Genomic DNA, 17,713 nt, shown 5'->3' on the forward strand with positions numbered 1-17,713 from the left:
GACCAGGAAATGAAACAAAATAGTTGGAAATCCCACGGCATGCGGCACCAAAGAGCATACTTTCGTTTATTTCCTAATCCATGTAACACACAAAACAGATAAATATTATAATAAATAATAGTATAAGTATAAATAAATAAACACAAAGTTTGTTTACTGTTCGTATAATTTATAGGCTATGTTGTTGAATTAGAATTAAGTCATTGTTTACTCTTTCTACTCATGCGCAAAAATTCCGCTACGTCGATCTATAAATTGACATAATATTTTCTTCCGTCTCCAGTCCGTTTCTTACGTCTACGTCTACGCTACGTCAAACTATAAATCCAACTTTAGGCTATGGGTACATAATTCGCAAATATTTTATGTGTATCCCTACTTTTTTTGTCTTTACACGGCAAATTACGTGTAGTAAAATTCACACTGGTATGGATATATAAACATTACTAGAATGTCATTCCACTTGAAAATGTCATCATTAATTTAAAGAGATGGGTTTTGAATGTTCTTGGATAACTGTTATTTTTATAATTGCAAATTATTAATTCAGTTAATAAATGTGATAATTTTTTCACTAACTATGTATTCAGTGATTGTAATAATTTATTTGTACAACAAAGACTAATACTTAATCGAGAAAAGAGGAAAAGTGTTAAAGTGATTTTTTAATAATATATTGTTATGGAACGCTTACAATTTTGAACATCTTTAACAACAAAATACTTGGATCACAGAATGTATTATCCTGATGTATTCTCTGCTTGGATCTTCCACAAATAATACACAATAAATAACTTTTTATTAAGTTCACGTCTCAAATCAATTATTTATCAAATACACTATATATCAATAATATTTAATCAATAACTCAACATATTCCCGATGCAATGTCAAATATTTAAAATTGTCACTGATTGTCAGTGTCTGACTGACAATATATGCTGACAATATTATATTCGGCTGAGTCCGTTGTAAGACAAAGATAGATTTGGAAAATATTACCACAGCATTGTCATCATTTTTTTCGAATCCTGAAAAAACCAATAAATATTTTTGAAAAATTTAAACGCAGAATGAAAGACTAAATTATTACCGAGGGCCGAAAGTCCCTTAGAATAAATAAAAAGTTTATTTTGAATGATATATTTGAAATTAAAAATCACACTAAATTTTCTCTTAGTTTTTCACCCCTGTAACTTATTAAAATAAACATTATAGAAGTTCTCAGGGACTTTCGGCCCTCGCTAATAACGTAATCTTTCATTCTGCGTTTAAATTTTTCAAAAATACTTATTAGTTTTCTCAGGATTCGAAAAAAATGAATCCCCATTTGATTAGCATTGCAGCCGAAAATACGTACCGATTCTCTTAAGCGAAAAATAATGTTGATTTGTCAAATAAGCATGTTTTTACTGTTTTTTGACAACAGTAAAACGTATCTTGAATTAAATAAATTACATACATTCTTCTTTTTGTCTCAATTACTTAAGTTTAAAAAAAAATTTGGACACCCTGTGTAAATAACTATGTTAATGTTTATATTACTGAATAGAGAACTAAATACCCTTTCAAATGAGCTATCTCATGACCCTGTTCTTATTTAAAAAAAATCATCAATTACGTCATCACGCCCAGATGGATTACATCACTAATATGACATATATGCGAAAAAATCGTAATTTAAAAGTAAAAATCGACCTGTTTCGGGAATTTTTAATAATGTTTATTTAGCTAATAATGAATTTATGCGTTACTTTATGGACGCACTGTATAAGTACTTTATAGATAGGGTAACCTCTTGTCTCATGTTCCATTGTGTTCATATGAATCAGTGAGAAGAGAAAGCGGACATATCCATAAATAGGCATTTTTGACATTTTGACAGAAATCCATTAAAAGTATGAAGACGCACCATTTTATAGAGAAACCAGACATATCTTTGAACTACCAAAGCATTGTTTGTTATATGTACATGTACACTTTCTCTTCTCATCGATTCATATATCATATTGGAACAATATTGTAAGATTGTGTAATAAATTTTACCTTTTTGTAACTTAGGTCATCATTATTTTTTTATATATTCTTTTAAAAAATTATCAATTAAATCTATATTTTCAACTTTTTATATGGGTATTTTTATATAATTTTTTATTGTATGTATAAATATTTTTAAATCATCAGCTGAAAGAAGTACATTACCTACCATATAGAAAATTGATGATAAGTTCATTGATAAGTATTTAAAAAACAATGGTGCTAAATGTGATCTTAATTCAGGTGGGACTATGCGTTGTTTTTAAACCAGAAGGAGTAAACTAAATAGATTCACACTCAAGAAAGTCACTAAAAAAAATCACTAAATACATCTTCTTTTTTGGTTGATCATGTCAGCCTTTGAGAGTAATTCATAAATATTATATTATACTGATATGTCGCTAAAGAGTTCTAAAGACAACTGCTTGTGCTTAGTGCTTACTTTCTACTGGCAATGAAAGTTTGAATGTGCATGTTTGATGGATTCGTACCACATGAACTGTTTGAACACTCAGTCTGCCGTGCACTCCATGCCATGCGCAGTGAAAGGGTTAATATATTACCACTTAAACCTGGGCTTTCCTATTGGGACCGTGCAGGTTCGGAAAAGCGACACCGGGTTTCATAGCCCGGCAACATTTTTCGCACTTTTAATTATATTGGCCAATCATATTGGTCCTGGTTACTGGACAATTGTCAAGGCCATAGCCCGAAAAAATTATAAGAAGAAAAAGTAATATTAAGGTTATGTTATTAAAAGGTAAACAATTGTGTGTAGTAAATAAAATTAATTATTAAAATGCACTACTACTAACAAAATACAATTAATTAAATTTACTTTTATATAATACTTTCATATCATATCAATATTGTGGAGTAACATATCATTTTTCTTCTTCATTGACAGTAGATATGAAATATACGTCAATTTGACAATATCCCCTCCAAGTACTTGCACAAGGCGAATGTCTCCAGCTGTTGCAGGTTTTCTTTGCAATGATTTGGATAAGCTATTTACTGCACCAGTTTCATTAAACTTTTTTACTAATGCACTGAGAGTAAACCTTGTTATGGGATTTCTGTATAAGTTGTTTATAAAAAGTATACAGGGTGATTCATTTTCATGTTTATAGTAGAGTAAATAGACTGGCAAAAGGCTTCCAGAATAGATTTTCGTGGGCACTTTGTTGCTAAAATGTAAAACCCATTTTTTTCGTTTCTAATATCTTTCTAATGCAAAATCACTTGGTCGTCCAAAAATCGTTGCGGGAGGGGAGTGGTGGGGAGCCTTACAAAAAAAAGTGCTAATTTTTTTTTCATTTTTCGTTGCTACGATATCCGAAAATTAATTCCTCAAATTTGCGTACCGATCCGGACATTATAAATATTTTTATTTTATTTATAAAAATACGTCAAACCATTGTTGTATACGTAGCGCCTTCATACAAAATCACTTGCCCTGAAAACCCATATTCTTAAAATCGTTTACCTCGCTCTACCTCAAAAAATATTGGGTCTAGCAAAAAATAGCTTTCTATAAACGTTATAGACCAAACATCACAGAACATATCGGTTTTTTTAGAATTTCGATTGGATAAATAGTTTAAGAAAAAATTAAATAAATCGAACTGCATGTTACGACGCACAGTGGCGAACGCAGAGACGCGAGGAAGGGCGAGATTCCCAATCCAAAGTCAACCGCAAATCGACTCTATTGATGGTGATGTTGTTTGGGTCGATTTTACATTGAGACGTGATTGAGACGCTGTTGTGTTGTATATTCTATTGCGAAATGCGAAAGTGCATCATTGTGCATTAGGTATTTACTAAATAGCGCGAAATCCACTGAGCTCAGATTTATATATTATTAAAAGTTTTTAATTATCAAAAGTGATTAATTAACTTATTGGTATGTTAAAAATATTAAGTACCTACTTAATATTAAAGTAAATATTTTTTTGTATCCATCTGGAAATGGATTTAACGAACAGCAGCAGGTCTGACAGTGAACTTGAGTCAAAAATCATATTAAGGCGTGTTTCTTTCCGTAAAGTTTATTTCCATTTCAGTTTGCTGAAAGAAGCGGAAACTGGGGAACACATTTGTTCTAGTTTTCGAAAAATGCTGCCTTACTTTTTCGCATTTGACCATGTGAACTATTCTCTGTGGGGAACATTATATTTGTTGGACATGTACAAACTTGCTGATGAGGCTCCAGAATTTCATGAAGAATTTATGAGAGGAAATTTTGTTGTGAAAAGTTTCAACAGAAACTTTAACCAACTATCTATAAATCAAGCTTTAAACACATGAATACAAACTCAAAAGATGCAGGAGGAATCGTGGGACTGACTAAAAACAGCACAGAACTAGACGAATGGTTTTTGAGCTACAATATAATTGGCATGATGGTAGATGAATTTCGTGCATCATGAGACCTAAGCAACCACTCATCAAGTCAAAACGTAGAAAGTAGAAAAAACGGATGAAAATTGATGAATATTGTTTACAAAACTACATGATCAGTTTTTACGATTTAATGTATTTTTCAAAAGCGTAGATCGTTTTCTCGTAATTTCAACTAATGAGATTGCATCGCCAAATATTCAAACATCCTTACTAAATATATATATCAAAAAATGGAGAAGAGAGCCTAGCAAAATTTCTTGTTACTGTTGGAACTGGAATTCCCAATTTTTATCAGTCTATAAAGAAGAATAATCTTCAACACTTCATCGAGTTCTATATCACTGAGGTTCTCTAATAGAACAGTTTACAGTTACGTCTAAATATCTACCATTACCGTTATAAGACCACAAAACGTGTCACATTTTTGATGGTATGAGTTTGATTCAAGTTGGCAAACCCTCTAACGCCAGATCATTTGGCGACTATGCCAAGTATTTTAAAATCAATAGTGTTCAAGAACCTCTACAGCCCTAAAAGGATCGGTTTTGTTTTTGGCCAGTACGAATAATCTTCGTACTGGTTTGTATAAACTGCCTCCTACTACAGACAGTATATTCCAAACGAAGATATGGGTATGTAGTGTGACACCAAGATTTTCTCTTCCGAATCCGTTACTAAGTGGCTGGAGTAAAGAATATGGAGAGCTGGTACCAGTTTGAAGCACGAAATCCGTGTTTAAGAAGGATACATATATTATACTCCTAATAGGTGTAAATGCAAAAAGATGATGATGATGATGATGATGATGGTGATGTTTGGCATGGAAACTAGTCCATTTGCCACAGATTTTTGCATGTTATAAATGTGAGTACATTTTTACCTTTTTTGTGAAGAAAAATTATTATTTATCTATATTAGATTTTTTCTAATTTTCAGACTGTACAGGGGCTCCAATGCTCGTGTAAAAGGAAACAGATTAAATGCATTGGTTCTTGTAAATATATGGATATGGCCCAAGTAAAATGTTGCAAAAAAGGGTGAAACAATTTTAACCATAGAGGGTGTTAATTCTTCTTTGAATACTGAAGAGTCTGACTTAGAGTAAGATAACTAACACAAGATAGCAATCAAGAAATGGGAGCATGGATTTAATTGTTATTATTATTATCCTTTGTTCTTGAATGCGAAATTTACTGCCAGGGAAAAACCGATGCAATTTTAGATGTGTATATCCCAAGCTTTTGAACTTTAACCACATTACGACGTCCTTAATAAGCTTTATATAAAAACAATCATCATCATCAGGACTTTTCATTCCGGGTGGAATGTTTGCCGCTCTTACTTAAAGCTCTCTGATTCGCTTATTGCGGTGAATCACTCCGCATTCCACTTGTATGTTGTCCAAGTTTGTGGTATGACTTGACTTTCGTTACAATTTTCTTTCACTCATTTCGATATGTCCATAGTTCCCTCCAGTTTCTCACTTCCAGAATTTTGATATCTCTCATGACCTGGTCCTCCCATCTCTCTCTGCGTCTTCCCCTTGGTCTATCAGTTTCTGGTTTCCATCTGGTGATCTTCTTAATCAGCAGGTCGTTTTTCCTTCTCTCTATGTGTCCCAGCCATCTCAGCCTCTGTGCTTTAATAAATCTATATCTTCTCCCTTCATTATGTCTCTTAGTTCATGGTTCATCCTTCTTCTCATTTCTCCGTTGTCTATTCTTATCGGGCCCATAATCCATCTGAGGATTTTCCTTTCGAATATTCTCAATTTTTCTTCATCTTTTTCAGTGAGGCACATTTTCTCAGCTGCGTAAGTAACTACTGGTCTGATTGCAACTCTGTATATTTTCAGTTTTGTATTTCTGGATAAGTTCTTGTCCTTCATAAGCCTATGATATCTCCAGTATGTTTTGTTGACTGTTAGTATTCGTTCCGTTACTTCTTCACTTCTCTTGTTTTGGCCATTCACTATTACTCCCAAATATTTAAGTTGTTGGACTCTTTAAAAAGTGTAGTTTTCTATTTTGATTTCTCTCGTCCTGTTGTCTTCTCTTCTAGAGCAGAGTAGAGTTAGAATATAAAAATAATATTGTAAGAAAGTTTTACGATATGTAAGAAAATTTTTGGGACAAACACCGACGTACCAAGGCCCACAGGTCAATCCTTTTGAAAATGTAGGTGTCTAGGATGAGTGAATTTTCTCCTTAGAAGGAGTGCGAGCTGTCGATTCTTGTTCTTGTGCCGTCTTCTAACGAAGATTGGCGATCACTTCTTTAAACGCTTCTCTATCTTTTGCAACGTGAAATATCTGTTTAACACTGAGATTAGTCCAATCTCTGATATTCCTCAGCTAAGATTTCTCAGTTTCTTTCTTCCTAAGCCTTAAATATGGATAATCATAATACAAAGTGTACAACAACAGGATATACTATAATACCTTTTTTATTATAACGATAAATAATAATATAAATACGTAGTATCATTTAACACTTACAGTAGGTATTCTAAAAGTGTTAATACGTACAACGAAACGAGCCAAAAATGTCTTACCCTATGTATATGTATTCCTCATCCCATCCAAATCGGCATCACAATGTAAAATCGACCCTAACAACATCACCATCAATAGAGTCGATTTGCGGTTGACTTTGGATTGGGAATCTCACCCTTCCTCGCATCTCTGCGTTCGCCACTGTGCGTCGTAACATGCAGTTCGATTTACTTAATTTTTTCTTAAACTATTTATCCAATAGAAATTCTAAAAAAACCGACATGTTCTCTGATGTTTGGTCTATAACGTTTATAGAAAGCTATTTTTTGCTAGATCCAATATTTTTCGAGGTAGAGCGAGGTAAACGATTTTAAAAATATGGGTTTTCAGGGCAAGTGATTTTGTATGAAGGGATGTATACAACAATGGTTTCACGTATTTTTATAAATAAAATAAAAACATTTCTAATGTCCGGATCGGTATGCAAATTTGAGGAATGAATTTTCGGATATCGTAGATTCTAAAAATGATGAAAAAAAAATTAGCACTTTTTTTTGTAAGGCTCCCCACCACTCCCCTCCCGCAACGATTTTTGGACGACCAAGTGATTTTGCATTACAAAGATATTAGAAACGAAAAAAAATAGGTTTTACATTTTAGCAACAAAGTGCTCACGGGATAGCACAATAGGATCCCGTTTAAACTCTACTAAAATTAGAAATACATAATTCTTTGGACATCAAGTTTGTATCAGCATTAGTGTATATTTTTAGGACAAAGAATAAGTAAAGATAATGCCGTTCAAAGAGACCTGGAACTGAAAGAGCAGGAATTATTGAGTGCCAAACTGTATATTAAGGAATTGGAATATGCTAAAGAGAGTTATGGAGAATTCCAGGAATATTCAAAAGTAAGAGATGTTATTTATAAATTTAAGATACTAGTACACTTTTGAAGGCCAAACGTTAACATTTTTTCAAGAATTTTACACATCAATTTAGTTAATGCTTTTGCCATTTTGTTTAGCAGTGTATATAATCCTTCATTTTCTTGTCTAGATGAATAGAGTCATAGAACCGATGTCAGTCACAGCTATATACACCCCTTAACTATTAAAATTTGTGACATTCTAACAAACATAGTGTCTTAATACCAATAAAGGTACTGGTTCGCATAGAATAGCTTGTGTTTAAGAATTGTGCATTTACTTTATGTACACCCCTGTGGCTTATTTTTAATAAATATCTAACTAAGAATCAATCAATTTAAAAGAGCCTTTGTTGAGCTCATGCAAAAAATCTGGTGATAAATATTTGATTTCTAATTATAGTTCCATTACATTTCTGTCTGCTATTCCTAAAATTTTCGAGGTTTTAATGACCTGATTTTTTGGCAATTACTCTGAAGAATGAGGTTGATCAACTGCTTAATATTCCCAATACTGACCTAGGGATGTGAATCTTGGACCCTGAGAAATTCGGAAAGAAGAAAGATATACGCCACTGAAATGTTCTGTTCGAGACGAATGCTACGAATTCCTTGGACCGACCATAGGACAAATAAGTCAATTTTAAGAAAGCTAAAAGTTAGCCAACGACTTTGAAGCCAACGAAAACATGGAAAGACTCATTATACAAGGAAAGGTGGAAGGCTGAAGATCACGAGGAAGATCCTCAACAAGATGGATCGATCAAATTACAGGAATATGCAAAAGACTTATGCATGAGTTAAAAGAAATGACCAGAGACAAAGATCTTTGGAGACGGACAATACACGACATCATGTCGACCACTACACCCCCTCCGGGGGGTTAGGATTGAAGACAGACTCTGAAGAATCGGCTTCATACTGATCACAGAGAAATTCAATGTGACGGTAGCTTTAATAAGAGGTACTAAAAAAGGAGACACGAAAGAGTGCAAGACAAGATGGGAGATAAGAAATTGATAGAAGACTTTCATTCCTTATTTTATTTATACATCTTTTATCTTTACACTGATTTATCAACACTTATTTTCAACTTATTTTATTTTATTTATATACACTCATATTTTCTTTTATTTTTAACCTTTTCCATTATTGAATTACACTCCTTCTCACTGTCGGGCCTACTGACATGGAGTAGAGAAAGGTAAAATTTGCTAAGAACATGTACTGGGTGTAAATGAGGGAGTTTTAGTGCAGAGTAGTCACCTGTTCTCTGCAAGCGTCCACTTGGACACTTGCAGAGAATGCCTCAAACCAGGATATCAAAGTACCTCCTAACTAGTGTAATAGGAGGAAAGAAGAGAATAGGAAGACCAAGGCCAAGATGGAAAGTGGAATTGCAGGAAGATATCAAAAGATTAAAAGTGACCAACTGGGAAAGAAAGGCAAGGAACAGAAACGAATGGAGAAAAATAGTCAACCAAGTTGTGGGCCTCCTAGGCCTGTAGTGCTAATATATTACATATTATTATTAGTCACCTGTTCCCACGATCAATTTCCTTGGCTTCATGAATGTCTGGATCAGGCGAGCGCACTGAATACCACACACCAGGGGAGAGGACAATGCCCCAAGTTCTTGGGCTGCTGCAGTTTACTCTGACAGTCTTATGAGGATTTTCTCCTTAATCCTCCGTTAATCCCCTCGCTATCGGTGTCACACACCGACGACAGAATTATTCATTCGGGATTTACAAAATAACTGGTTTTTTCTATCGCCACTTTCTGTACCTCTTCCTATCAACTAACCTCGTGTTAGTGTACATTCTTACCTACTTGGGTACAGTTGTGCGAGTTTTATAGCTATTTTCGGTGCAAGACTCCGTAGCGACTAACGGCAAGCGACTTCATTGGCATAACTTGCAGTTCAGGTAAAGATTTAGTATCTTATTATTGCATTTTATCAGAGAAGTGTCATTGTATACCGGGTGTAACAATGATAGCGTGTCTTTTCCTCAAAGTTTGGAACATCCTGTGGAATATTGTAGCGTATATAAAATATTGAACTTAAAACTCAACTGTAGCCTTAGGGTTTCGTAACATCTTGCTTTTTGATTCATTCGCTTATGTTGGATAATAAAAAATTTAGGTACTTTAACAACTAGCAACGTTCTTCATCAATACATGGTGTTTCTAAATAAGTGCGAGAAACTGTAAGGGGTAATTCTGCATGAAAAAATAATGACCGTTTGCTTTAGATATTTATTTATTTATCATAATAGATAATACACAAAACAGAAACATTGCACTCCACACCTGTACAAATTACATAAGAATTGTCAAGGCAAGGAGCGCTGTATAATTATCATAAAGTATTACAAAAATTTTTACAAAAATTAAAAACATGAGACTAAACAAATAAAGAAATAAGCATTGTCAAATTAAATTAATCAGAAACATTCAATATATAAATAAAAAAAGAAAAAATAAAATAAAAATAAAAACACTGGAAGTACAACAAACATTGCCAATTGGTTTCTAGATCTTAGGTTTAATATAATGGACTAATAATATCTTAAAGATAGTTGCATTATGGCTATTTTTAATGTGATAAGGTATATTATTGAACTGTACTTTATAAACATATGCTTCGTTTCGTATGCCGAAAATGCTTCGTTTCCGTGGTACGGGATGCTGAATTTTTTCTTACAAACTGACGATTTATGTATTGCTCTAAAACCGGTTGAGATATGCAAATGAAATTTGCTCGGTTTTAAGAGGTAGTTACTGCGCATTTTTTGGCATACAAGTAAGAATTTTATATTAACCATTGACGTGCATACAGGTAATATGACCGGGTAATATGACCCGTACGCACTCCAATGGTGAAAATAAAATTATTAATTGTATGTCAAAAAATGTGCAATAACTACCTCTTAAAACCTACTAAATTTCATTTGCATATCTCAACCGGTTTTAGAGCAATAAATAAATCATCAGTTTGTAAGAAAAAATTCAACATCCCGTATCTCAGAAACGAAGCATTTGCGGACATAATATGTTTATGAAGCAAACGATCATTATTTTTTCATGCAGAATTACCCCTTGAAGTTGGTCGCACTTATTTAGAAACACCCTGTATTCATGAAGAACGTTGCTAGCTGTTAAAGTACCTAAATTTTTTATTGTCCAACATAAGCGAATGAATCAAAAAGCAGAATGTTAAGAAAGCCTAAGGCTACAGTTGAGTTTTAATTTCAATATTTTTTATACACTAGAATATTCCACAGGGTGTTCCAAACTTTGAGGAAAAAACACACTATCATTGTTACACCCGGTATACAATGATACTTATCTGTTTAGCAACAATATTATATCATTGATATTCTTGAAGAACAAAGCTATAACATTAAAAATATCAATAAAATCGGACAACAGGCTTAGGAAATACAAGACATCAACAATGTCCAATTTTTAAGGGGGTGCGTTAATTTTGATGCTTAGTGTAATTTTCGAGGATAATTTTCCATGGCAAATATTTTCTATGTGTACATAAATAGACACATATGCTCAAGTATAATATTAACATTTTTGTAGAGTCAAGCTGAAAAGTTAGAAAGGTATATGGAACTGGAAAAACAAAATGAGCAATTAATTGAGGAGACCGATAGACTCAAAGAACAAGTGAAAAATAAGTTAATACTCGAAGAAGAAGTTTATGATTTGAAAAACCGACTTGTGAAATTCAAGGATTGTGAGAAAAAATTGATTGAGTTACAGGTAATTTTTTACTGTTATTTTACATATATTTAAGTATACTATATTGTAATATTCAAACGAGCGTTCGTATTTATATACGACTTTATTAATTTATTTATACTATACAAGTTTTCTTTACAAATCTCTAGCTTAAACTAAACTCAAATAAAAGCGCGCTTCGCTTAAGTAGTAAATTACGTTATTCTCGATCATTCCAGACTTCGCCACATCTAGCTATTGTGTGACCTTCCACATACCGCACGTCTTTCTCCACCGATTCCACGTATATCGTGCTTCCGCCAGAATGTTCTGGCAATGGAACCGTTTGGAACTGCTACTTGCGGCCGGTGATTCATTCTTTTGCTACAATAATGGGTCTATTGAATAAAAAGAAGTATTTGCTTTTACTTACAAGTATTTAAGTATTTACTTAATAATAATTGAATAAAGTCATTTCTTAAATGCTTTATTTAATGACTATTAAGTAAATACTTAAATACGAATAAGTAAAAGCAAATACTTCTTTTTATTCAATAGACCCATTATATTGTATTATTTATATTAAAAAACAATAAAAAAAAACAAAAAAAAGCAAAAAAAAATCACAAAGAAGGCCTAAACCTCCAAGAGGTTGAAACGGGTTTAGGTCTTAGCGCTGAAAAAAAAATATTTTAATATCAATTAGGGGTTTAGTATAAGTATTTAGTAATAGTGTTTATGTGTCTATTGAAATTGTAAATTGTGTCTATGAAAAAGATAATAAAAAAAAATTGAGCTGGCCAATTGGTTCAAACCAAGGTCATACATCTAAACACACACACATATATTGTATATTATACAATATACATATATTGTATATCAATTATTATTAAATATGTTGTTAAATGAATTTAAAAGTGGTTATATTCGATATAATGTTATAGATACAAGAAACTCAAAATGCTTTGTGTTTGAACGAATGGAGAGCAGTGGCAAGAGGAATATGTGAGTCAACGGAAGCAGATTCAGCTTTGCCACATCTTTTGAGAGTGGTAGTGGATAGGCTTCAACAGCAAGAACTAGTTTTAACATCGGCGAAGGTTGATTTGGAATCGCAATTGAAATCTATGACACATGTAAGTTATCATACAGAAATTTATTTATCTTATCCTATTATACAGTCACAGTGGTTCCAAATGCTGAAATCGTAGTCATGAATTTTAGCCTAATAAAATAAAAACAAATCAAAATGTAATTCCGTACAGGTTGGAATAAATTTTGTATTAAAGTTTAGGTGAATACAAAAGATATTTTCAAAAAAGTATCTAAAACATTTTTTGTACAATATTCATTTTTGCACAATATTTACTTTTTTAACTGCTGAGGTAATTTACATTTTAATGAAGGTCTTTAGGATTTTATTCTACAAAGCTGAAGGACAAATCTTTTTTACCTAAGACTTACTAAATTAAATTTGACCCCCTATTTATTTAAATAATTATATATAAAATTTAAAAATCAAATTTGCAAAAAATTATTATTTGCGTTTTAAACAAGCACTATAAATTATTTTATTTAATAGAAGAAGTTGCGCTATATTACCACTATTAGGCAAAAAACATGTGTTAAAAACTAATGATTTTATCGTTAAGAATGAATAATATACTCTTCAGTCTTAACGATAAAATCATTAGCTTTCGAGATATTTGAAATTAAAAATTAAGCGGCACAAAACATTAATAAAAATAACTGTGCCGTTACATGTTTAACTTCAAATATCTCGAAAACTAATGACTTTATCGTTACGAGTGAAGAGTATATTATTTACATAGAGAGCATTGGAGAATCTAAAAATTGCGCTAAATTGGCAATTTCGCCAGTAATGTAGAATTTGGGAAGGGTCAACAATTTGCTTTCCCCTGTCGTACGCCTCTGATAATAGCCGGAAACCTGTATTTAACATAATTTCTTAGGGTGTATAGTACCTACACTTTCTACTAAGTATGAAAAGGATAATCCTACGCCCTACACCATTGTATGGTAGAAAGGATATGATTATATATATGAAAAGGATACTTCGAATAGTTTTAAAATACTGAGCAAAAATAATTTTTAAATTTATAAATAAAACTCAATTAAGGAGACATTTTTTATTTAAGTGATTAGGGTTAAATTTTAATATTTTGAGGTCTAGAATCGGCAACTCAGAGACTGGACATTCTTAATGAAACCCCCTCTATAAGCAAAACTATATCTTTTACTATAAGAAGAAGAAAAAACGGCAAAAAAAATTTGTTAATTAGTGAAAAATTCCCAGGAACCCGAATATCGGAACAGCATTTCAAAATGTTTAAATCCCGCGACGTTATTAAAAAAAAACATTATAAACAAATTAGAACAATTTTCAAATGTCATTTTAGAGGGTAGTTAAATTAAATAAAAGCCTAGAAACGCTTAATCATCCCAATTCTTTGCCTTAGCTCTGTAACAGTTGCTGGTTTAGTTTTATAAATTCTACTTTTATATTTTATATTATTATAAGTATCCCCAATATAAATAATCATTAGGATTCAAATCGTTAGAACGAGGAGGGCATTCAATATTACCTAATCTAACAATCCATTGTCCGGAAATGTCTGATCTAAATAATGCCGAACATTTACACCAAAATGAGCTGGAGCTTCGTCTTGCTGAAACCATATCTCTTTAAAATTGGCTCCAAACTTGTTTTTCGAGGCGGGTACAATTTCATTTTTAAGTAGCATTTCATAATTATTGCTTGTTCAATTTTCTTTTATAAAAAAAACGGCCCAATTAACGTGTACCCGACCAAACATTTAGTTTTTGTAGTCTTTGAGTATGGTTTTCACGTATCCAGTGCGGATTTCCCTCAATCCAATACTTTAAATTTTGATGATTTACATTCCCACGTAGTGTAAATACAGTGATGAGCGCGCTAATAACCGACAAAATAGCGCAAAAGATGGAAAACATAATACATTGCGAAACAAAAAGAGATGAAACTAGTTTAGATGGAAATGATCGTTATAAACGTATAAATTAACATTACATTACATAGTTTCCCACCTTTAGACGTCTGTGACAGGAGTATTTTATAAAATTCTACTGTCACAGTGACAGTTGTCATACTCCTCTGATACGTCTAAGGGTCAATTTCTCATATCGAGTTCAACTCCAGTTTAACCTGAACTTTTAGTGAACGTCAGTTTAAAGTCAAAATCGTCTTTCTCAATTCACGTTCAACCGATGGCAGTTTAAACGTTCAACTTGAACGATGGAATTCGGCCGTTCAAAGATTTCAGAACCCAGTTCAGATGGTTTCATGGATTAAGCATGCGTTGTATTAACACAAAACGCTGTCATAATATAACCTATTTTGTTATATTAAGCCTAACGATAGACGATAACATTATTTTTGTTTTTATTATATTTATTTATAATTATTAAAATGACTATTTGACTATAAATACTTAAATTTAACTTTATTCAAAAACAGCCTAAAAAAGGGCGTACAAAATGGCGATAGTTTTTTACCTTTTGCCATCTATTGGCATTTCTCGAAAGCTGTAGAACGTGCACTAACAATGAGAAATGCATTCCAAACAAACCGAATTTCACCGATGAACCTCGGTCAACTGAACCATAGATTAACGCAGGTTTGAGAAATCCACCCTAAAGGTGGGAAACAATGTAATGTTAATTTATACGTTTATAACGGTCATTTCCATCTCCACTAGTTTCATCTCATTTTGTTTAGCAATGTATTATGTTTTCCATCTTTTGCGCTATTTTGCCAGTTATTAGCGCGCTCATCACTGTATATTGCTTCGTCAAAAAACATATAGACAAGGCGAAGACGGCAGGTTCGTAGGGGAAAATATTCCCATGAGATTTTTTGCATAATTACATTCGTGAGACATCCCAGAATAAGGTTCAAGAAGTCTCCAACGTGAAAAGTGGGCCAAATTTTTTTTAACAATTTTTTTTAATCGAATTGCAGAAATCAATATTTTTGGCCCGGACAATTCTTTTGTAGGTTTTTTGGACCATTCTGGATAAAAAAGGTCTCTTATAATTTTTGTCTAAAGTTGATCATTTTCTAGTTACAAGCAATTTAAAATTGAAAAAAAAAACGAAAAATGGCGATTTTCAAGGCTTAACAACTCGGTTAAAAGTTATTATTATGAAAGTCAGAAAGTGACTAAATCAAAGTTTAATGCCCCCCCCCCCCCCCTACAAGATCCCGAAGAAATTTTTGTCATTATTTTATTACTAAGCTGTTATTGTTAAGTAATAATATTAAGCGCCATGCACGTGGTAGTCGGCCGTAACTGTGAGTGCAAGTAAGATGCACAATTGGACTGTCGGAGTGGCATCTCTCTCGCATTCAGCATTTACGGTCGGCTACCACGTGCATGGCGCTCAATATTATTACTTAAAAATAACAGCTTAGTAATAAAATAATGACAAAAATTTCTTCGGGATCTTGTAGGGGGGGCATTAAACTTTGATTTAGTCACTTTCTGACTTTCATAATAATAACTTTTAACAGAATTATTAAGCCTTAAAAATCGCCATTTTTCGTTTTTTCAATTTTAAATTGCTTATAACTCGAAAACGATCAACTTTAGAGAAAAATTATAAGAGACCTTTTTTATCCAGAATGGTCCAAAAAACCTACAAAAAAATTGTCCGGGCCAAAAATATTGATTTTTGCAATTTGATTAAAAAAAATTGTTAAAAAAAATTTGGCCCACTTTTCGCGTGGGCGACTTCTTGAACCTTATTCTGGGATGTCTCACGAATGTAATTATGCAAAAAAATCTCATGGGAATATTTTTCCCAAAGAACCCGCCGTTTTCGCCTTGTCTAATATCTTGTTAACGAAGTTCTCGTGAATCACAATTTTATTTATCGTTGCCACTAAATCGGATAAGTAACAAGGAACTTTGGAGAAAAACTGATCAAGAGCCGATAGCCAAAACGATAAATAGACTCAAATGGACGTTTATTGGACACACTTTAAGGGGATCAGAGCAAAATGCAAAATTTTGACGCATGTCAAAATTTTCAATGTGTTTTAAATGTATTCATTTTTTTCGAATCCTGTCAACAACTGTCAGCTTTAGTCATTAATATAATTTATTTTACAAAACTTCAATAAACGTCAAGCCTTAAATATACTGAAACATTAAATATTCAGCACTGAGAAGTTTTATTTATTTAAGAGCCTACAGTAGTAGCGCGTCATCAATATAATTTCGGGAGATATTATCATACCCTTTTTCGAAAGTTCTGCGAAACTTTGGCAACAGTAGCAATATTTGACATTATCTAAGATCAATATTTTGACAATATACTCATAGGCGCGCTAAATGGAAGTAATAGAAAACAATTTTATTATTGGTAAATAAATATTTATAAAAATAAAAAAAACGGTGAAAATTTTATGTTTTTTTTATGTATACCTATGAAACATAGGTATTTGCACGGAATAATAATAAATAGCAATTTCGTTGTGAAGCGAAACAAGAGCCGTCTTATTTTATTTAGTTCATAGAGCGCCAAAAGCACTCTAACTAATTTCAACCCTTTTTTTTTAAATAGAACTTTAAATGAACTTTTCCCATTTTTTAAACTATTGATAATATTTTTAGAATAAAAAATCCTAATAAAATTTTATATACTCACATTAGAATTCGAAATATTTTTACGTAAATATACTTACCTATAAGTAAAATTCACAATTAACAATAATCTATTTTTTTTCAAATAGTCCAACAACTTAGTTCTATTACACAAAATATAATAGATTAATTATACAATAAACACTACTCCCCTATGGATCAACACTAACGAATTCTTAAAATAATACACTACTGCACTAAACATCAATACAGATAACAGGGTTGGCGAATGGATTTATTGTCAGCAGTCATATAAACCCAAATAAACAACAACAGATAACAGGTTTGTCAAAATGACAGTGACTGTTTCTCTATGTTGCGTAATCAGTTATTTAGTTATAATTATGTTCGATTTCTTGTTAGAAATACAAAATTTTAGTAGTTCCAATATGACACAAAATCT

The 17,713-nt window shown here is 32.3% G+C and overlaps 1 protein-coding gene across 2 annotated transcripts in view; it reads left to right on the top strand.

Annotated features, from left to right (window-relative positions):
• The window catches only part of LOC114347497 (mitotic spindle assembly checkpoint protein MAD1), a 44,842-nt gene that overhangs the window by 5,247 nt on the left and 21,882 nt on the right, over nucleotides 1-17,713 (top strand). For both annotated transcript variants that reach the window (XM_028298201.2, XM_028298194.2), the window contains exons 3-5: nucleotides 7,714-7,850; nucleotides 11,462-11,644; nucleotides 12,547-12,738. In XM_028298201.2, the coding sequence (XP_028154002.1) occupies nucleotides 7,714-7,850; nucleotides 11,462-11,644; nucleotides 12,547-12,738 (512 nt within the window). The remainder of the gene's footprint in view (nucleotides 1-7,713; nucleotides 7,851-11,461; nucleotides 11,645-12,546; nucleotides 12,739-17,713) is intronic.

Source organism: Diabrotica virgifera, chromosome 4 (genome assembly GCF_917563875.1).
Source record: "Diabrotica virgifera virgifera chromosome 4, PGI_DIABVI_V3a".
NCBI lineage: Eukaryota > Metazoa > Arthropoda > Insecta > Coleoptera > Chrysomelidae > Diabrotica > Diabrotica virgifera.